Source organism: Cyanistes caeruleus, chromosome 4 (assembly GCF_971803275.1).
Source record: "Cyanistes caeruleus chromosome 4, bCyaCae1.hap1.1, whole genome shotgun sequence".
Taxonomy (NCBI): Eukaryota; Metazoa; Chordata; class Aves; order Passeriformes; family Paridae; genus Cyanistes; species Cyanistes caeruleus.
Window position 1 is genome coordinate 14,150,316 of NC_141704.1, and position 22,849 is coordinate 14,173,164.

The 22,849-nt window shown below is 36.3% G+C and overlaps 1 protein-coding gene across 5 annotated transcripts in view; it reads right to left on the reverse strand.

Annotated features, from left to right (window-relative positions):
• COG5 (component of oligomeric golgi complex 5) overlaps positions 1–22,849 on the reverse strand; it is a 189,687-nt gene that overhangs the window by 35,697 nt on the left and 131,141 nt on the right. For all 5 annotated transcript variants that reach the window (XM_086886775.1, XM_086886774.1, XM_086886777.1 and 2 more), the window contains 4 exons: positions 10,367–10,448; positions 7,915–8,119; positions 7,046–7,207; positions 4,871–4,970 (listed from right to left, as the gene is read on the reverse strand). In XM_086886775.1, the coding sequence (XP_086742901.1) occupies positions 4,871–4,970; positions 7,046–7,207; positions 7,915–8,119; positions 10,367–10,448 (549 nt within the window). The remainder of the gene's footprint in view (positions 1–4,870; positions 4,971–7,045; positions 7,208–7,914; positions 8,120–10,366; positions 10,449–22,849) is intronic.

The window sequence follows — 22,849 nt, forward strand, 5'->3', positions numbered from 1 at the left end:
GAGAAGCCAAGCCTCTACCATGAGCTATAAAGGATAATTTAGTAGCTGAGGGTAAAGGTTAGTGGCTCTCCCTGAGCCCTCAGCCTGTATTTCGGACCGCTGCCTCATTCATCAGCTTTTGTGAGAAATATGGCATCAGTTCAACCACACTGAGTTAAGAGAATAAAAAAATTATTCAAATTCTCTACTTCCTTCCTCCCTCATTACACCCACTCTCCATCTCCACCTTTTGAGGGCTTCCTCTCCATTACTGCTTACAAGTCTGACAGTGGGAAAGATCTCCATTATATCATCTGCCTGCAGCCTCTTGTCTGCTGGAAAGATCCCTTTTTTACATAAACTTATTACTCCATAAAATACAATATTCCATATTTAGGAAACACTCCAATTATAGGCAATCACAGCTCCCACTGATTTTAGCCTCTTTTACCCTAACATTATAAAAAAAAAAAAAGCCTAGTATGCCTAGTATTTAGCATGGCCATGCAGGTTTTTGCTTTGTTTGTACTTGAAGCAGACATGAACTTCCTCTGCTTGTGCTCCAGGCTGAGTGAATGTCATGTTCAGCAAGGTGCCACAGCTGAACTGGTCAGCATGTACTGGAGTGGAGCTAAAATGTGCTCTGCCATCTGGCAGCACAGTAGAGTGAGTTTGTGTCTGACTAAATCATGTAAGCACACCATATCCTCATAGAGAAATGTTTTTAAGACAGTTTAATCCACCAGAATTTGCCAGCATAATCGCCCCCATCTGCTTTGAAAAGCAAGTGGGCAACCTGATTTTTACAACCCTGCCTCTGCAAATGACTCTTTCCTTGTTTATTGGCCAGAGGATAACATTGTCTCTGATGATGTCTCTAGTGATGCCCTATGCTGGGAGGAGACAGCAAGACACAGCCTCCATCAGAAAAGGCAGGAAGGACTGCTCTGGGACTCAGATCAAAATTAATAAAGATGGTCTGACAGGATGACTGTAACTCTACGGAGGAAACTGGTAGAGGTCTCCAGGTTCACGGAGAATCACACCTTCTCTAAACAACTGCATTTTCATGTTCACAGCACAACACATTTCATCTATGTGCACTTGGTGGGTGTGTTAGTGTATTTCAATCCACCCACATGACAAGCTGAATAGAAACAGCACAAAAGTAAGAGAACATGCAGTACTTATATTCAGGTAACTGAAATCATCACTTTAAAACCAGAAAGAATGCAACAAAACCCCCAACAACAAATATTGTTTCAAACAGTCCTGTGCTGGGAAGGGAATAGTCTAGAGGACCAAAGAGCGCTCTTCCATCTTCAGTCTATGTGGACAATGGATCTTGCAACTTATTTTTCTGCTTGTTGGCAAAACTACATAGCTTGTAAACTTCCAGAGCTTCTAACCCTCAGTGTTTCATGACTTCTCTATCAACAGCAAACAAAAATATAGTGATTGCAAAGTTGCAACAAAGACACTTTTAATTTTAAGAAAAACCACAGCATTTCAAGTACATTCAAAATTCAGCTCAGTAAATGACAAAATTACAGGTAATCAACTGGGAAAACATAGTTTTGTTTCACTTTCAATCACTGGACTCTCATATTTTAAATTTTTCTATAAATAAATGAAAAATCTGATTTAAATCAGCATATTAACAAAATCAAATATGAATTCAAAAGACTGCAATCAACAAGGCATCTTTTTCAAAAATTAACAGACCAAGTCTGTTCCCTTTTTATGGAAGATTACTGCAGAGTATTACTTTGGAGCAGTGGTCTTTGAAGTGGGGTACTTGCACCACAAGGATTAGGCATTACAAAATAGGGTGCATGACAAAAAAATCAGAACTTCAGTAGTGCCTGAATAAAAGTTATAAATAAACAAGTATACATATAATGATGGTGCATGCTCAAAAAGTTTATACTGATAGGAATGCATAACCAAAAATCTTAAGACCACTGCACTAGAGGATCCTGCCACACAATTACTGCTGCCATGTCAAAGAAGGATGTTGGTGAGTTTTAAGTTCTCTTTTACACTGCTCAACTATCAGTTAAACCAATTGGTAAAAATATCTCTAGGAAGCAGATTTATGAGTTCCTATCTTTCGTTAAGGAGCATGAATTCTCAAAAACACCCCAAATTACTCAACTTTTTTTTTTTTTTTTCAGGAAATACAACTTACTGCCTTCTCACAAAAAAGGAGAATAATTCTGAACGCTGCATTCCCTACACCAGCCACATCAAGCATCAGCAAGGGATTGACTAAAGATTCATCCAACAGCAGAATGTATCTACATACTGCTGCTTCCAGAGGTTATTATCTTCTCTGAACCAGTTAATAAAAGAACAGGTCTCAGGTGCAGCAGGTTTTTGATGTGGGGAAAGCTGAAAAGGGTACAAACCACAAGTAACACAACCATTTCGGATTTATAGGAAGAGGCTGTTTTTTCTTAGTCGTTTTTGCTTTAGGACTGTATGTACAGACTGACAGATGCTGCTTTTCCTCAAAGGTAAAACCTTTGAATCTTGAGTAACATTTTTCTTGTTATTTGTCTATTTAAGAATACCTGGAGAAACAGTGATGAAATCTCAGTGAATTCCTTATTTTGGTAAACTGAGTAAATAAAAACCCTGACATCGACATCAGAATGTCTCAAGCTTTTTAGAACTGCACATTTCAGTTCATCACCTTTCAAATCTACCTGCAATATTACAACATTAAAAAAAAAAAATTAATTACTTTTTAAAGTCTCCTGCCCCCACCCTTCTTCACTGAGAATTCTGAGATGGTTTTGTTTACTTTTAATTTGGAAGAGAACTCAATTTCAAATTCCTCCAGGAAATTAAATTTCCATCTCTAGCACTGCTCTGCTATAGCTATCAGACATGAAGCATCTGAGCGGATATGTTCCATGGTCCCCTTCTCAGCTTTAGAGAAGAGAACTATTGTTGACTCCAAGCTATTGTTGGAGGTTGGATTGCAAGATTGAATTAAGATTGCATTCTTGGCTAAACCACTAAAACATAATGAAACATTGCTGTCTGACATAGCTCCTATTCTACACGTGGTGCACATTTCAGGCTCAATCTGTCTGCCCAAAAATAGGCACCAAAAAAGGCTAAATTGTTCCAGATTATATCCAGAGGGCTGGCAAGCATGGCACAGGACAAGTGGGAGAGCCATGCCCTGCTGGAGAGGCAGCTGGAGGCTAGGAATGATATTTCAGCACTTCAAAGATGACTCTGACACTTTTATCTTGGCAACTGTGTTGAGCACTTCTGGTTTTTAAATTTGTAGCATTTATCAGCAAGGAAAGAAAGTTTAAAAAATGGGTAGCTGTGCAATACTCTTAATATTATTTTACAATTTGTAGGTATGTGCTTCAAGGACACTGATGTTCATCCTGCCAGCTTGGCTAATCCCATCATTTAGCTTTTTAGTGTTTCAAGTTTGCATTTTCAGTTGTCAAATTCAAGAAGCTCAGGGGCTCACACTCCCTCTTTCCTCCTACATTCTTTTACTTTAAGGTTAGCTAACACAAAGCCACAAATCATATACTTATCAGCTTATTTCTAAGTATCTTGGTTTTTTCAGGGTTTCTTGAGAATTTCCCAGCTGTCTGATCACAAAACGATGTTCACCTCCAAAGAATCCACTGGCCAGACTCTAACAGAGACAATGAGCACAACCCTGATACTTTCAAAGTTACAGCTGAAAGGTCTTTTTTCTTCCCAGTTAAACGCCACTATTTGACACTACACTCCATGACATATAGACAACAATGTATTTTTTTACCTATGATTACTCTCACAATCTACTAAAAATCCTCATTTCTGTCATAAGCAAATTTTATTCTGAAAATACAAAGTCATGATTTGGTTTCTTTAAAAGCAGACCCAACTTAAGCACTATGCTTTAAATAGCTAACAAAATAATGTTAACATTTGTTTTTATTTTAAAATTTAAAGTATTCTTCATGGCCTTCATGACTGCTTCACCTACATTCCTTTTCCATACACCAAGTCTACAAACTTCCAAGACAATTCTTCCAATAGACAAGACAAACGTAGTATTCATTACGAAATTTCAATTTTTTCAAAGCCATTCTGAGACAGCAGAAATGTAAAAGGTACACAGAAACCATGCTGACTAAATTGCTGCAATGTTTTGTAGCCAATTGGTACACAAAAATATTAACAAGCATCTTTCTTTAAATAAAACTTATAGTAAATTTCAGCAACAGTTCTTAAGAGAAAACCGTTCATCTGAATTATTTCTTTGGTACGATGACATCATTCACTGTACTATCCACAGGCTTTTTGGAGGCTCTTGAAGAAAGGATAAGGCTTTGGGAATCCTTCTTCTATTCAGGTTAACACCAGATACCACTGCATGGTATGATTGGAAATATATGACAAATGCAAACAAATCAAAGGTCAGCTAAATATATATGAAATAATAAATATATGGAAAAAATACCCAAAATTTCTTGCAAGTAGTAAAAAATAGCATTTGAATAGTCTAGATTTTAATACCCTAAAGATGCTGTATCATGTAATTGATGTAGTATCAAATATTGGTTAATAAAGAACTGAATTTAACAGTCTTTATTTTGTTTAATGACATCTACAATTTTGAGGTTTTTTTAATTAATGTGGCAAATTCAATTTGGAGTTGTTATACAGATAAATTTTACTGCTATCAATAGACTGAGTTTGTCTGAAGGCAGAATTTTACTGATAATGTTTATAAATACAATGGAAAGCTAATTGGAAGGTTTTGTCTATCTAGATTGCTTAACTGTTATGTTCTAAATCTACAAAAGCCAGAACACTGTACATGAAAAAAACCATTCATTTTTAGAAATTTAAAATTACTTACAAGCTGTTCTGACTTTACACCATAAAGCTGAATGGTCTTCGTCACATTTTTGGCCACAGCTAAACTGAGGTCTGGATCAACAGCAGCCACATTTAGCTCACTGGAAGCAAAGATTATAAATCTTAATTAACAGCTAAACAGTGCTGTATTGAATCGATAAAGAATTAACTATGAATCCACAGTTACGTGGCATGTCAGTTTAGAGAGAGTAACACATACAACCAAGTCTTTCCACGCACCGTAATTCAGTTTACAATTTAACAAGTCATTTGGGAATTTTATGTGCAGTGTTCCTATTCTAGTAAAAATGAGCAAAGTTTAGGAATGACACTTCAGTATGAAATCACTATTAGTAAGCCATTCAAAAATATTGACAGCAATTAACTACATTCAAGCTTTGGCAGCAGCCTTCAAACATTACAGGTGAATACACAGTCATTCAACTCTGGAATTACATGAGCTGTGCAGAAATACCCAGGGGATGCCTTAGCTTGACACAACTAATAAGCTGTGTTTTAGGCAATCCTTTATAGTAAAAGAGGCCCCCAAGGAATGACAGGGAACAAACGAAGAAGGAAAAGACTTCTAAATCACTTCCAGTTTTTTTTGTTCATGAACATCCCCAGATCTCCATCTGCTGGGGCTGCATTCAAAACTGCTCTGCTGAAGACAGGCAAGCACAAGAACCATCATGTTGCTACTGGTGAGTTTAACCTCTCTCAAGAGCTGGAGAATCATTAGGCACCCAACCTAGACTAATCTTCTCTGAGAACTCTCTAGGGCCCCAAACATCATTAGCTAAATGTCACTCTGGAAAACTCAGCTGAAATTTCATAATTTTCACATTGTTTTCCTTTCTCTTTTGCAAGAAGGAAAATAGTATCAGTCTCCACACCAACAGATGCTCAGATGTTCTGAGCATCTGTAACTCCCAGTCACAAGTGCCATGTCAATATTTAGTATTTTATATACACACATACATACTGTGAATACTGCCCATCTTTTTTCAGACTTTGTTAAACAGAGTAGTCAATACCAAAAGCTTATGAGGAAAAATGCACCACTGGTAATTTAGGTATCTCATTCTACAAATTCTACCAGGAATAGTCATCCTTATCTATTATCTTGCTGTTTAACAAAGTATTTATACCAGGTATTATCACTTCCAGCCAAGCAACTACCACTGCCCTTTGACACAGTCAGGATAATTAAGATACCAGACATCTACAGTATGTGTAAAATTTCTCTTCCTGATCTTTTGTAAGCTTAAACATTAAAACTTATATTAACATTATTATTATTATACTATCATGTTAATATTATTAACATTATAACTTGTATTAAAATTTATTTCAGAAAAAGTACAGAAAATAAATAATAAAATATATTAGTTATTATAAATAATAATAAAGATGTGCCTATCTTGCTGTATTCAGCATTGGTGCAGCCTCACCTTGAACACCACATCTAGTTCAAGGTTCCAGAATTTAGGAAGAATGTGGTGTTACCTGAATGTGTCCAGAGGAGGGCAACAGATCTGCTGGAAGGACTGGAAGGAATGTCCTATGAGGGGCAGCAACGGGTTTGGGCTTGTCTAGTTTGGAGAAAAGGAGGGGCAGACTCATTGCCCTTTACAGCTTCCTAAGCAGGGGAAGTGGAGAGGGAGGTGCTGAGCATCCCTCCCCAGGCTCCACTGACAGGAGGCGTGGGAATGGTTCAAAGCTGCATGGTGAAGTTCCAACTCATCATTAAGGAATCATTTCCTTAACAAGAGGGTGTCAAACCCTGGAATAGCTTCTTAGAGAGCTGGTCAATGCCCCAAGCCTGTCAGTATTTAAGAGGCATTTGGACCATGCCCTTAACATGTTTTAGCTTTTGGCCAGCTCTGAAGTGTTCATGCAATTGGACTGGATTTATCGTTGTAGGTCCCTTCCAACTGAAATATTCTATTCTGTGTTACTCTATTTTATCCTATCCTATCCCATCCCACCCCATCCTATCCCATCCCACCCCATCCCGTCCCACCCCAAATTCTGACTTGATTTTTGCACTAATCTACTTTATAATTGAAGAGTAATCAACCTTTTACCACAAAGGAAGTCTCCTTTCTAAAACTGTAACTTATGAAAAAATGTATGCTGAGTGTTACATTTACAATGCCTTATATGTGCATACCTGGCTATAGTTTTAATGATGCTGTCAAGCTCATCAGAAGAGGGAGGATTCCGACCTCCAGGAGGAAAGACAAGATTGATGGGGTCAAACAGTCGAGACAAGGATTTTGACAGATAGGCAGCTTCATACTGTTGCAGTGAATCTTTCAAGGCCTTTTCTGGACTTTGCACATAAGAAAAAGTTACTACATTTTAAATTAAAATACACAATAGCATTAAATCTTTCCAGATGTACAAACTTTGCAATACTGAACCTGTTTTTCCTTTTCTGCTTTTAAAACATATGCATATGAAAAACAGTCTTCTGATAAGTCTCCCACTGACTGCTCAAGAACATATTTAAGTCAATACAATTCTCATATAAAAGATTCATTTTATCTTACATAAGTCTAGAAGTCCTAATAGGCTTGATAAGCCTGTTTCAGTTTGATCTTTCTGATATCACTTAGATCATGTTTATTCTATGATGTATAAACCAAAAACTGTGAATCATAACAACTGAGCATTTGTCACACTCAAATGATTGCATTATCATTAGGAGAAAGGTACTGCTGTAATCACAATGCATACAAAACTTAATTTTTACCATTTTCCTATTTATTTACCTGAAGAAACAAAAAGACAGAACTTGTTCAAAAGTCAGAGACTTTGTGAAAGACAAGACAACCCAACACTGTTAGATATATAAGCTAATGAAAAGCCTACAGCTCTAAAATAGTGTAAGTAAGTGCAGTAACTGCAAGAGGGGAAAAAGCCTTTGAAATTATCCTGCAGTGACTATTTGAATAACATAAAGTTTTAAAAAATATTCTATTTTCTTACAGGTTGCAAAGATTTATATTTTATAGTCTTACAGTTCATAATACATACTCGTAATCTTCATTTTTTTGCATGAATATATCCTGTGCATCTTCTTCCATTTGTTGCAGTTCAGCAAAAAGATCAGTAGTTCCACTTGTGTTAAAATTCCTCTGAATATTTTGACTATATTGTTGGAGGCGCTTCCACAAGTCATTATAAAGCCTCAGTAATTTAGGGTATTCTCCTTCAAATGCTTGTTTCAAAAACATAGAGGCTGCAAAATAAAAGCAGTAAGCAGCACACAATGCTACGTTCAAACTATTTTTTTATTCCTATAAACAACCTCTATCCTTACATTTGTATCAATGATACACAATGTTATCCTAAGTTCAATATTAATAATGTAATATTTGTAAATAATTTCAAGGTGACATAGCTATAATGTTAAATGCACTTGACAAACGATATAAAGCACCAGTATAAAACCCACAATTGGAAGACTGGATATGGAACACTTACTTTATTTTGTACAATAAATGTTTGGTATCAAACTTAATTATTATTATTATCATTTGTTTGAGGCGAAAGCGTAATTGGAACTCTCTAAATCTAGACATTTGCTAACAGTATCTTGATAGAGGATAAGTGTGGGGCTGTTTGAAGATAACAATTTAAAACAAACAAAGGTAACTTCTATGAACCAAAGTCTTCAGAAATGTGATGAGGGAAGCATATGCTTTTATGCACACTTCTTAAAACAAGATACTTAATATGCTGTTCCTAAACTTGTCAAAGAACAACAAAGCCAGCAGAAAAAAACTGCATTATTTTCAGCCTTGAAAGGCTTGCCACAAGTAACAGGAAATGAAACAAATGTACAACTGCCTTAGCAACTGTTAATCTTGATCTAACATCACTCATACTCTGTAGATTTCCCATTACATTAGGAGATTAACACTGTTCCATTCATTGGTAGGTTTGTCAGGTTCCAGACATCTGCCCCATTTTACCCAGCCTGTGCTTTCCGTTCAAATACATAATTCTGAGTACTGGAGGATTCACATTTATTATCAAACACAGAGCTATTTTAGGTCATGAAGCTATGTTTACAAAGACAGTCCCAACCTCACAAAAGCAGATCATGATCTATTAGCAAACCTTTTAAACTGACATAAATTCCTATTTTTACACTACTTTTCTGGTATCTTGTCTTCCTCTCATCTATATGATCCAGAACCTGACTGATGTCAGTGGATTCGGTCACCAGAAATTTGTTAAAAATGAACATTTTCATGCAGATGCCTCACTTAAATGAAAAAAATCTGTCTCCCCAAAGCTCAGCTGTAGCAAAATAAAAACATCATTTGCACTGAAACCTCCTTATAAATGTTTATATAAAACTTATTATTAAAAACCATAAACAATAAAATAGTTTTGAATAGCTGTTAGAAAAAGTACAGCTGACAACATGTAAGAGTTCCCTCAGTTCTGTAGTGTTGGTTGGTCCCATTAACTGATGTCATAATTTTACAGTCTTAAACACAAGTGCTGAGAACAGGTAGCAGTTCAGTGTGAACACAGGAGGCTCGGGGTATGTACATACTGCTCTTAAAGCAATGCAGAAGGCAAACAGTAAAATTAATATGTTTTAACACAAGATGCATACATTTTCTTTTGGGATCATCTAGTTACTTAGCAACCACTGAACATGAATCCACCAGCTAGTTCCTCAAAATTATACTGCTGCTATAAAGCCTGGAAGGACCAAATTTTGAGGGGCCAGTGCAATAGCTGAGATCACAAAAATAAATGCACATCTTATGCACTTCACCTCTATGTGCAAATGATTAACTTTAACACTCTGTGCAAACGTGAAAGATATATTTATGAAAGTACCAAACTCGCCTATGATCCAACCACATGCTGCATTAGCATGTTCTAGTAATAGTACTGTCTTATGTTAACACATGAGTTATATTTAATATTCCTTGATTGTATCAGCTATTTACATGTAGAGAAAATTGTATATAGTCAGAACACGAGCTCTTTACCTGTATTTATACAAGACAATTTGAATGAACTAAAATCCTGTTTATAATGGTATCCAAAAAATGGCAGAAATCTGATTTTTACAACCAATCAGTGTTTAACAAGAAAAGACTATGAATTTATCTTTATAATCAAATTACTAATTTTGAATTTGGCAAACCCACTTGCTTTAGGAAGTATGATATACCGTTCCAAACATTTTTACCTCTACTCACAGTTAGAAAAATACATTTTGTTATTGATAACAACTACTTAATGAAACAGAAAATATTTATTTCTGAAAATTCAACCATAGTTTAGGAGGATCCTAAACTGCCTGCTCACAAACCCAGAAGTTTTAAACACAGAGTTTATGCTGAGTGAACCATTGCTATAGTTCTGGTAGAGGAGATACCGATCAAAGGGCTTACTGAAAAGCGAGATTCAAAATAATTACAGAACACATTACAAATCATTTCTACTGAATACTTACAGTCTGTAGCTGACTGAAACTGAGAGGAAAGTGTCTGGGTTACTGCAGTCCAAAATTTGTACAAAATATCAGACTGGCCATCCTGAGAGCAAGGGACAAAAGAAATACAAGTTTCAAAACAAACTCTTTTCAAAGAATCTCAAGCAATGCAAATGCTTCCAGTCATTTCATTCTCATCACTGAGAATAAAAACAAAGTAAGTGAAATCTGAGGAGTTTCCCTCAGGTTCAGAGCTAGAAACAGTACTGGAGAAGACAAAGGCTTCAGTTTTGTATTGAATTAAATATTTTCCTCCAAGTCTGAGAGAAATTATCCCAGATCTCTAGGGTGTGAGTGCAGCCTGAAGTAGCACACCTCAGGAGACGTGTTAGAAACCCTCTCTGCACTGCAGTGACCTTCCCATTCCATGGGAGTTTTTGTGCTGGCTACACCACAGCAATTATTTACTGCCATCACCACGTGTTGCCAAACTCCAACCAGGGACCAAACCCACTGCATGCTGCGCACTGAGCAGCTCTGCTTCTCAAAAACATTAAACACACAAAAATACAGTGAACCTCACAGCTGACCCTTCACTGCCTGGTGCCAACAAGGCTTGCAGTCAGAAGTGGAAACAAGGGAGCACACCAAAGGGAATCTGCAGGGGCAGGCTGTGTCCCTACTGCCCCCAACATCTGGCATGTAGAGTCAAGCACTAAAGTGTGATTTTTGATCCCTGTCTGAGGTAGGAAAAAAATTCCATGAGATGAGGATGGGTATCCTGTCCTGACTGCTTGTTAAGATACATGAAAAACTGTTCAGTGTTGTCATGGGGAGAGAAAACCTGTTCTGAACATAACAGTTTTCTTCAGTGCATGGTGTACATGTCATCTCTTGACCCTACTGCTGCATTAACCAGTTTGACCAAATCACTATAGGAATGATAATCAGAAATGAAAAAAAATGTCAGCTTAACTTCTGCACTGCACAGCAGCATCATAAAAAGGTGGAGATAATCTATTATATTTAAAGATCTCACTACTCCAAAATTAATTACTATTACTTAAGATGATAAAGGAAAAGAAATTATCTCTTTCCACTACCAGTGGCAATAATGGGCAAAGCAACGAATGTCTTTACAATGTCAGTCATTAACAGGAACCACTGCATCCCTCTTAAAAATCTGTTCATTGCAAGACAGCAAGTACAAGCTCAAGTTTCAGTTAAAAAAAACCTTAAGGAATTAATATAAAACCTGAAAATCGGTCAAAGATATAGTGATACATCTAAAAGTAATGATAAAAATAGGATTATCATCACAAACTCTGCAACTAGATGAGAAATTCATTCAACTCTACTCCTTATCTCTAAAGATAAAGAAGGATAAATTTTATGGGTCATGTGTTAAGAATTGAGAGAGAACATCTTTTATGCTACTGGACTCATAAAATGCATGATAATTAACACTGAATGCTAAAATAAACTGGGATTACAGAATCTCATTTTTGACTGCTTGAGGACAATGATGGATTTAGAAACTGAAGTAATTTATTTTATAGCTATGTTTGTATTTTCTGTAAAATTGTACTTGACTTTCATAAATGGGCAAAGTAAAATTAGAATATCAGAAAACTATTCAGAAGGTTCACTGCATGAAATCTCTTTTCTTTGGTAAATGTATTGCTATAGCATAAATGTGAAATTACTTAATTCTTTATTTCACAGTTTCGAATTTAGAAGATGAAGACTACTATAAAACAAATTGCCTTTCACATCAAGTATAAATTAATCGGTTTTCATATTCTCTACCCCAACCTGGAACAATGGTTGCCTATTGAGCATGGAGACTCAATTCAAATTCCAAATAATCCAATGGAGGTGGAAAAATACTTAGAGAGCACTTTCAAACAACTCTTTTTTCATTACTACCTACATCTCTGTCACTGTCTCAGCAGAAAACACAGGGATTAAAGGGTCCAGAAAACAAATATGCCTGTACCCCTCCACATCAACATTCCTATCTTAATTATTGAATTCAACAAGGTGACAAGTAACAGTAAACAGGATGACATTTTATGTTGTTACGGAAATATGTAACTTTTCTATGTATTTCTATTTACATGTATAATATAAAGTCAGACATACATACATATGTTCTCATGCACACATTTGCAGAGGTAGCCACAGCCATACCAGTTAGCCTCTACTCATTAGCTTGTGTCTTCTGACCTGGGCAAATGGTGTACATTAACTGTATCAGAATTTTGTAGTGAAGAAGGCTGTCATGGCTCAGCTAGCCAACTTTATTACATATGAGGAGAGGGAAAAGCTTCATGAAAAAGTCAAGTAACATTTTCTACTGACTGACTACTCAGTCAAAAATATTTGAGTGAAAAATAAATGCCCTATTTCCTAAAATCACTATCCACAGAGTGCTGGTTGCTTCTATAAAATATGATATGAGATTTCAGGTTGTCCAGTGCTGAGGGGCAATCTCTCTGGAGGTGAAATATAGCTGCTGATTAATAGCACAGAGAAGACCATGTAAGTTTGTGACAGGAACTAGAGAATCCTGTTGCCTACGCATACACCAGGGGGTATTCAAGTGGGTGGACTGTAGCTACCAAAACTGGAATACAGTTAGCATTAGATACTCCTGAGGGAGTAAAAAAGTGCCATATGCAACCATGAGCATCCAGAAACAATTTATTTTGTTTAAGTCTGCAATTTATTTTGGCTACACATTAATTCAATATATTACTTTTGAAAGTACATTTAAGTCTCTCAATGCTTGTTTTTAAATAATGTATTCTAATAAGGATTAGATTTATTAGATTTATGAGAATTATAATTTAACTCCTTAAAATGTAACATGGAATTCCATCTGAAAATGATCAATACTAGAAAATTACAAGCAAAGGGTAGAGAAAGGAGTGTTTTTCTCCAGCAGAAATAAAAGGAATGTTCCTTGTAGTGGACAACTTCTTCAAGGACTTAAAAAGACAGGCAGGATGAAGCTGGAAGAAGAAAAGGCAGTTCTGCTTGCTTGAAATGTACACAGCAAATCTACTGGCTCATCTTAATGTAATGGAAAGTTTGTAAGCCTTCCCCTATGCTTCACATACAGCATCGTGAGCAGCAAACCACAGTATCAGAAAGTAACTGCTCTTTTGGGCCTTTCACTTTCAGAAAACTAAAATCAGCTAGCTAAAATTACCTTCTTGTCATCTTCCCATCTGTAAATAATGAATATAGTCCTCCTCCACACACCAAATATCCTCAGTGGTAGACAATGTATGGGAGCATTGGGTACATCCACATTAGTGATTTAATGTGTAGATAGGGCTCTTTTTGGTCCAAATCTGTCTTGTACCTAATGCTTGTCTTGCAGAACACACTGAAGTATGCTAGCAGGCTAACTTTCACTATTCAAGGAATATACTACCTCATAATTAGTTTAAAAAAAAAAAAACAACTTCTGCAATTAAATAGCTTTTTGCAGCATATCATCATATATTTGTAAAATAACCCACAAGGATGTACTAATATTTCTATCGATTAATATTCTGAGACTTTAAATCAGGAATTTTCCATTTCTTTTGCTTCTGAAAATGAAATAGAATTGAAAGATGTTAAATTATTTACACCCCCTCCAAAATAAAAATGCTTGCTTTGAAATCTAGTCACAAGCAGATTAACATCTTGTGATACAATCCCTTGTAGCAGGAGCAGCTGACAAGATGAGTAATGAACTGCATCCGATTATCTTTTCAGCTCTGTAGCAATCATTTTCCAACAGCTTCCTATGCCATAACCAACAACACTGGAAAAAGGTCACCGTTCTGTCATACTGTCCCCCCATCCAGTGTATGTGTTTAACAACACAGAGAACACATAAACCTTTGGAAGCTAAGAGGTGTTATTACCCAGCACAAAGCTGTTTCAGGTGCACACTGCACACATAGAAAGCCTACATAATTGAAAGTCTCCCAGAAATAAATTACCGCACTTTAGCATAAAATAAAATGTTATTTCCTCTTGTCATGCGATATGTATTTCCTTCAACAAAAGAACCTTAACTGTAATTGAGGTATCTAAAACTCATGATAAGCAAGATTCAGGTTGACATATATGTATTTTCCCCATCATGAAATATAACCAAATTAAATCTATGAACATTAATTGCAAGCAGTTGTAAGACTATAATGGCAATCAGACCTTTCCCTCCAAACCAGATCCATTCAACGCAGCATTTTTGAATTAATGGTACTGTCTGTTCGCAGTTTTATTTTGATCTCACAGCACAGAAAATCTGCACATAAATCATACTTTGTACCACTACAAAATGGCGGGGAAGTAAGATCAGCCATGGAACTGGCTATTTTCTAATAAAAATCTGTTGTGAAAATGCTCCAATGCCTAAAGCACACTTACACAAACTAATATCTACCACCCGAGCTGTAAATTAAAAATACTGTCGCTGTTGTTCCTGTGACCAGTGACCACTTTATTCCCCAAAACCAAACAGCTGAGCAGGCACTTACATGATTTAGTAGACCCTATGCAATTCCTTAGGCAGTGCAAGACAGTTGAGATCTGTACTCCTCTTGTTAATTCTTTATTTTCAGAAATGAACTGAACAACTGCCCAGTAACATACACTAGGGCAACCCTCTGTCATTCTGACCTGCTGGACAGCTGGCCACAACCAGGGAAATGGGAAAATCCTTTTGAAAGATGTTTGGATTATTACCACTTAGCTACTTTAAAATATGTTATTTCTAGGCAACCCACATGCATCTGTGTAGAGTGAAATAGAAAAACACAACAACCAGACTGCACTATGCCCCAGCAACTGTAATTTTTCCCCTTTTTCACACTGTTTAAAAATTTGGTACACAGTCACACATACTATTCACAGAGGAATTACTTGCTCATGAAAATTATACCCATAAATCAGACAAAAAATGTCCAGCAGGCTAGACCACAAATGGTGACATATTTTCTCAACAGTGGGGCTCGCTTTATTGTGTATGTGAATAGGACAAAGTTTATCCTTATTAAAATAATAGATGGAGGTAGTTTGACTTCCATGGTATATCTTATTTATGTGAAATTAAAAATGTGCTTAAGTGGTTTGCTGGATCAGGGCCATAACCAGCAAAGCACTAAAAATATTTTCACTTTGTACAACTTTTTCATTTCAGCTATTACTATAAAATCACTGTTGTCAATACTCAGCACAAACAGTAACACTGTGCAGCTTTTCTACAATAAAGTGGGTTTTAGATAAAACATTTAAGATTATACAAGAGAATCACAGAATCAATGAATGAACTAGGTTGGAAAAGACCTTTGAGATCATCAAGTCCACTCTATGACCTAACCCCTTGCCAACTAAACCATGGCACTGAGTGCCACATCCAGTGTTTAATAAACACCTCCAGGGATGCTGACTCCACCACCTCCCTCTCAATCACTCTTCCTGTGCAGCTTAATAACACTGCATAAGGCCAATGCCAGGAGACATTTGGACAGTGTAAGTTCTTCCTGCTCTCTGTCCCAGGAACTCCATAAGGTTCCTGTCAGTCCATTCCTCCAGTCTCTTGAGGACCTCTTGATGGCAGCATGATCCTCTGGAGCATCAGCCTCTACTCCCAGTTTTGTGTCATCAGCAAACCTGCTGAGGGTACACTGGCCCATCATCCAGATCACTAAAGGAAGTCTTAGAACTGGGTCTTGTATTCACCCATTGTGGGGGTGCAGTGCTGACCACCTGCTAGACTTTGCACCACTGATCACCACTTTCTGGGCCAGCCATTCAGCTGAGACATTCATGATTAATCCCACATTGACAAAAAGCTGAGTTTCAGAACACAGTGCACCTGGGAGAGCCTGCAGACTCAATCACCTTCTATGCAATGACTGGTGGTAAGGAGAGGATTTAGATCAGTATTCTTTTACTGGTATGGAATGAATGGGAGGGGAGGGATTTTTACCTGTCTATTAATTTTTTTTTTCAGTAGTCCTTTTATCTTTAGTGCATGGTATTACAGCACCTAAGCAGATTTGTTAATAGTGTGAAGCAACACTATTACTCAGATTGATGCATTGACTGCATAGATTTGAAATTTAGATTTGATGTTGCCTGCTCACAAGATTATAGAAGAAACTACAGACTGACACGATTCATGTGCTAAACCCCTTCTCACTCACATGAAAATTACTTGTTTTCTCAGTTCAAAAAATATAACCCATTTTCACTAACAGCTACTATTAAGTTAATAAACCACTGAACAACAGTGGGCTGAGTACCAGTATCATCAAAGGAAAGATATTAGAAGATCTGTACCCACTAGTACTATACAATAATGTTAATGCTAAAGCCTGGAAAACTGACTTCAAGTCTCCTCAAACATAAAAACAGCTTACCTCATTTAGAAAACCTATATCAAACTACTAATTAACTTTGCTAATATTGAAATGAAATTAAATCTCTTTAGCTCTGTTCTTATTATAACTATTTAGTATCTGACATTAAATCTAAATTCAAGGAATGAGAATGAAAGTACCTCCCTTCTTCAGCATTAGACAAGAATGTAAGAAGATGCTGAAAGGACATATATTTATTTTTACAAATGTCTCTCTTTCCTCCACACTGTAAATTTAGAACTTAATGAGTATAATTTCCCATCTGTGAATTATCATATTTGTGTGTGTCTAAAATAGCTATTTTAACATTCGAATAATAAATCTGACCCACTGATTCTAAACTGGCTCCCACTTTATGACAACCACTTCCAACTTATTTTTTCCTGTAGAAATTTTGATACTTTGAGTAGAATGTGAAAAACAACCTTATTGTGAAGCCTCTTTGAAATGTAAAACAATATAGTGAATATTACCATGCAGCTAGTTGCTGCAGGCTCCTGAAATCAGGCTTTGCATACTAATACATACAGTGTTTTCTATCTGTAATCAAACGCTCCGCCATGGAGAAATACGGGACTTGTGAATGTTGCTCTAGAAACAGAAGACGTTTAAAGGACAGTCTAAATATTTTTTCCACCAATAAAGCAACAATGCAAATGATTTAACAATTTCGTACGGCAAGATCTTATGGGACAGAAATAAGGAAATCTATTTGCACTATTTCTATAGCAACATAATTGCAAAATGTTAGACTGTGAACAAAAAGCCATCATCCTCAGTAGTACAATTAATCAGTAAAGAAAAGACAAATTCTGAGTGTGTTTTCAATAACCCTTTTCTATATCCTTAAAGTAGTCAGGATTAAATTTCTTAAAATAAGAGTGAATTTAAATTTCTAATGTTGTTTATATTACACATTACAGGTGCAGAGATGTCAATAAATGACACTGTGATTTTAAAAATGACCTTGATTTTTTTGTTTTACTGCAGGGCACAGAATTTCATTACACTGGGTTGATCACTTTATATCCAAGGTGTAATACTTTCTAGACTCCCAGCAGTAGTGCAACATTTTAAAAAGGTCTCTTTATGCAGGTGACAAAAGAAACTAAAGCTGATTTACTCCATTTCTCAAAAACCTTCTTGACTAAAACATAAAGTTAAGACTGTGCATTTCATAGAATATTTGAATTCTGAAGTGATTCCTCAGAAAAACTAATTTGTAAGGAACAAAAATACCTAGATATTAAATGGTACTCTGTATCTTCAAAACTACTTAAAACATTAATTAATCCTTCCATATCCCTGCAAGATATGCATCAACTGGAAATAAATGAACTTAGTATTCAAAAGCCAGTAACTACCCCAGGGATTTGACAGCTTTTTTCTACCCAGAGAAGTGATTTAGTATGTACAGCTTCAATTCAAACTATGCTTTCACCTTGACTACTCCATATCCCCTCCAAGGATGAAAGGATGGTTCGTTACCATGTCCACTCAGCCTGGAGCTGTTCAGGTAAGATTGACAAGAATGATGATAAAAGGCGGCACTTCTGGTAAATGTATTTCTTTTCCAATGGCAAGCTGACTGAAAACCAACTGACTTAATAATTTGCAGTCATCACTGATCTGCAATTTGCACAAACACCACCAAGCCAGAAGTGAAAAAGAACAAAGGTCATTATTACCTCCTAACCCACACAACCTCCACACCATCCCTTTTCTTCACAGCTGCACATTTCTGTCAGAAAAAGGGAATTAAAGTTCTACAGAAATCATAGTGTCATTAGAAAACCATTGCACAGGCTCTGACCCTCCCGTGTGAATTAGAATCAAATTACTTTTAGTATGGCTGTCTGGGCACACAGATCCATTCAAAATGAGAATTGGGACTTTTAACTGGTATGATCTTCTTGGCTCTTGAGCAGGGCAATTTGTAGATCTGAAGCAAAAAGCATCTTCGATATTTTGGGAACCAAAAACCTGCTTATCCACCTATGTTCAGATCTTCACAAAGTACCTCATTATTGCTTAAATAACAAACAGAAATCACAGTAGAAATGATGTGCGAGTAATACAATTCTGCTTCTACAAAAGATGCTGAAAAATAAATCATATACTTGTAATAATTGCTGAAAACCATTCTATTTTCTGAATTCACGTAAGGCAATAATTAGATTATTTTCCAATTTTTTCCACTTGGGATTATTTTCTAATTGGGTCAACTGAATGTGAATGTGTGATGGTAGACGTGAATAGTTTCAAAGCAACATTTTTTAACAAGCTTGGATGGGGAGCAGAAATAAGAAGGTGAAATATACATACACTTTGTCAATAAACATCTATATTTTCCATTTATTTTCTTTAACTTATGTAATGCTGAGGACATTTCTTTCTGTATCGTTAACACCTCATATTGCCAGTGTTGACAACTCAGGAAAAAAGGCTGCTTACTCACCAAACATTCATCAGCAGAAGCAATGATAAGAGCCCTCCATGAAGTACATAATAACACTCCCTACAACTCTCAGCTCACTTTTTCACCCGGAGGCTTACGTCAACGACAGGGTTTGTGATGTGCCTTGGCTGCAAACAGGACCCCCAAAGGCAAGCAAGGGCAGGTCTGCCTGTACCGATATGCCAGCAGAGAGACCCCAGCTCATCCTTTCTACTGACCCTCCCAACCCTCCCTTAAAAATGATTTGCTGCTTTTCAGGTTGCTTTTCTTTTTGCAGAACTGTTCCCTGATGCCTATGTAGGAGTGAAAAACCCAAAATAGATGAAGATCAAAGATCATTTTCAACTCTTTTACAAGGGGCTAAGAGGGACTCTTATCTCTAATTAGGAAGGTGGCTGTCACAGGAAGATATGTGCGGCTGCGATTTACAGTGAAGTCAATTGTAGTTTAGGCATTACAACAGCTGAGGAAGGATTAGTCACAACACATTGAAAGAGAGAAGCAATAAAGCAGAATAAACTGAAGTAACCTATTAGCTCTCTGAAGGTGAATTAAGCAATTGAAAGAAGTGATATAAATAACCAGTCATTAGGTGAACAAAAATACCAAATTTACATTTTTTAAATCTTATTTGTAATTTTAATTTTTACCCTTAACCTTATGACAGAATTAACCCTATATTTTAAAAAATGTATACAATGAAAGCTGTATTCATTTCCCCCAAAACTAGAAATCAGATCTCCATGAGCTCTGAATTCTTTTAGCCCTCTTCAGCTAAAATCTAGTCATTAAAGACCTTTTTTTGTTACAGAAAATAAAATATTTTTCTTACACATAAAATTCAATCACATTTCTTGTTTAAACAGTTAATACAGTTGCTAAAAAATTACATCTGTAATTTAAATTTGTAAACATTAATAATAAATCTATAGTTCATGACTAGTATGAAATGAAGCAGTTTTTAGAAGGTACAATGATTGCATGATTTCTTTACAGAATTGCATTAGTTTCATATTGTGACAAAGGAAAAATACCAAAATCTAGATCTGCAAAGGGAAGGAGTGAAAAAATGTGCACTATAAATATAATGTCCAGATTCTTCCATGATCATGTAAGCCTGAGACTGTTACTTAACTCTTGGTCACATCCAAAGCTGGTAAAAATTGGAAGGGAATTCTGTAGGACAAACCACAGGGTAGAAAAGATGCAGATGCTGTCACTGCCCTCTTGATGAACTTCAGTATTTAAAATTTTCCAAGTTCTGTACCTCAGTTTCTTCATCTGTCAGGTTTTATTTCCTTTTTTTTTTTAAAAAAAAAAAAAAAAAATCCCTGAGAGTTTTTGTGAATCCTTTAATTAATTAGCTAGTGCTTTTAAAACTACATTTTTGGATGCAACATGATACAACACTACTAAATATTATTATGGTAACAGGTAATTAGAAAGCCGGAAAGCACATGTTTGAGATCATAATGCAAAATTAGAAAAACTGAAGGCTGTGCTATCTGTGAAGAGAAAGACACAAAAAATCGCCAATGGAAAAATAGAATGATGACTTAAAAAAAAAAAAAAGGCAAGTAGCTTCCTTGCTATTAAGGACTTGTGCTTTAAAAAGGCTGGATCTCCTCCTCTCTTATGCTTCCTAGGATGATACTTGCATTGCAGTAATCAAAACAAGGAAGCAGATGGACAGGCAAAGTGGTACTGCAGCTGCTGCAGAAGATGACTATAATAATAATGTTGACATCAGTAACAGTAATTAGTGCACAGACTGTAGAGTGGATGATTCGTTTTCCCATCTTCTGGAGTGGGCATGATGCTCTAGCAAATGAGTCCAATGTTAGTACCTTTGGTTTGTTTTGTTCATTTGCTCAGTTTGTTAATGAAATTGAATACAATAAAGAAAATCTGACTTCTCTCCCTCTCCAGAACACTTGCTGAGGAAAGCACATTTCAGTTTGGTTTAATACGAGATAGAATCTTTCTTCATTAATAGCAAAATACCAGTTTTTTATTTATATCTAAAACAATTCATATTCTCCCATACAGCCATCTGTACTTACACTCCTGAATTTCTGCAGCATGCAGTACTTGTCTGGTTTTGTCTGAACAGCTCTACTCTTTGGTGTGACCTCACCCATCTGCAGCCTGGTGCCACACCTTTTTCAAGAGACACCAGAAAAATGGTCTAACAGTGAGAATGCCCAAGAAAAACATGGTGCTATACTGAACCATTTCAGGCAAGAAGTAAGTCGAGAATCAGTGCCATCAGCAGTACTGTGCCATGCTGAGAGAGTTCTGCTAGCAGAACATCAGACAAGGATATACCACTCCTCCTTAGCTACCCCACTGACAACGTCCTGCCTGGCACAATGCTACACCAAAACACCCATCAAAGAGCAAAGTAATTGGAAGAGTGATAACTGCGGAAAAATAAATAGAGGGATTTTATTTGGGAAATAAAACCTTTCACTTAGACGCAATCCTACAATATGAACTTTAAGGGAAGGTAGGGCAATCAGAGAAATCATGGAACATGCATAAAACAACCCAGTAAATTTTCTATTTTCTAATGAGTTTTTCCTTACCCTGCTTTCACTGAAATTCCTTTTCCCTGTTCATTTAGTCTCCAGAAGAATAGAGTATTTCCTTTGTCTGCCCTCTATTATTAGCCTCAAAAACTGGAAAAACTCCCTTTTCAGTTGTTGAAAAACTTTTCAAGTGATGCTTTACAAGAGGGAAGAGAGAAAGTGAGAAGCATGGACACAGGGTGGGAGCCACTCATGAGCACCAACAGATCATTTACCTAAGCTGCCTTTCCATCCAAACTCCTCCTTTCAGTGTTTCTGGTCTGTCTCCAGTTTTCTGTTTCTCCCTAAACATGCTGATCCATTGAAGGACTGACCTACCCAGGCAGCAATAGATATTTTTGCCAGATTCAACTTTTTATATTAAGAAAATATGCTAAAAGTTTATAAGCTTTTTGAGGAGGGTTGTAGATTTCTTTTTGGTTGGGTTGTTTTTTGTTGTTGTGGTTTGCTTTTTTTTGTTTGTTTGTTTTAACAGAGAAAGAGAAGCTTGAAGGGCCTCATAGAAAAGTAGAAAAGTGATGCTCTGTGCAACATCTTCTGGAGATGGGCTTAAGAGACAAATAGAGGCTGTATTTAACCTTCATTATTTCCTCTCTTTGTTGAGAAGACCACGTTTGCATATTAAGTCCATGTAAATTAAAAATCCAGTTATACACTTGGAAAGAGATGTCAGCAGGAACACATCTTTTGTTCTTGCTCTCTTCTACTAAGTTAGATGAGACAGTTTCAGTAATCCTGTTCCTACCACTGAAGGAGACCATTAATCAAATTATTCCACATATGAATAAAAAACAATGTAAATGAATGGAAAATAATAGGTATTCAAAAGAACAGCCATGATTATTTTTCAAGGGAGAAAGTGTCAAGAAGTGAGAAACAGATGGCTGAAAATGATACATGAAGACACATTCTCCTATGCAAACTAACAGATTTAATTAATTACTCAAATCACACGGTATTATGGAATGACATTAATGATCCATACAGTGGTGCCTTATCAGCTCCCTTTTAAAGAAAACAAAAG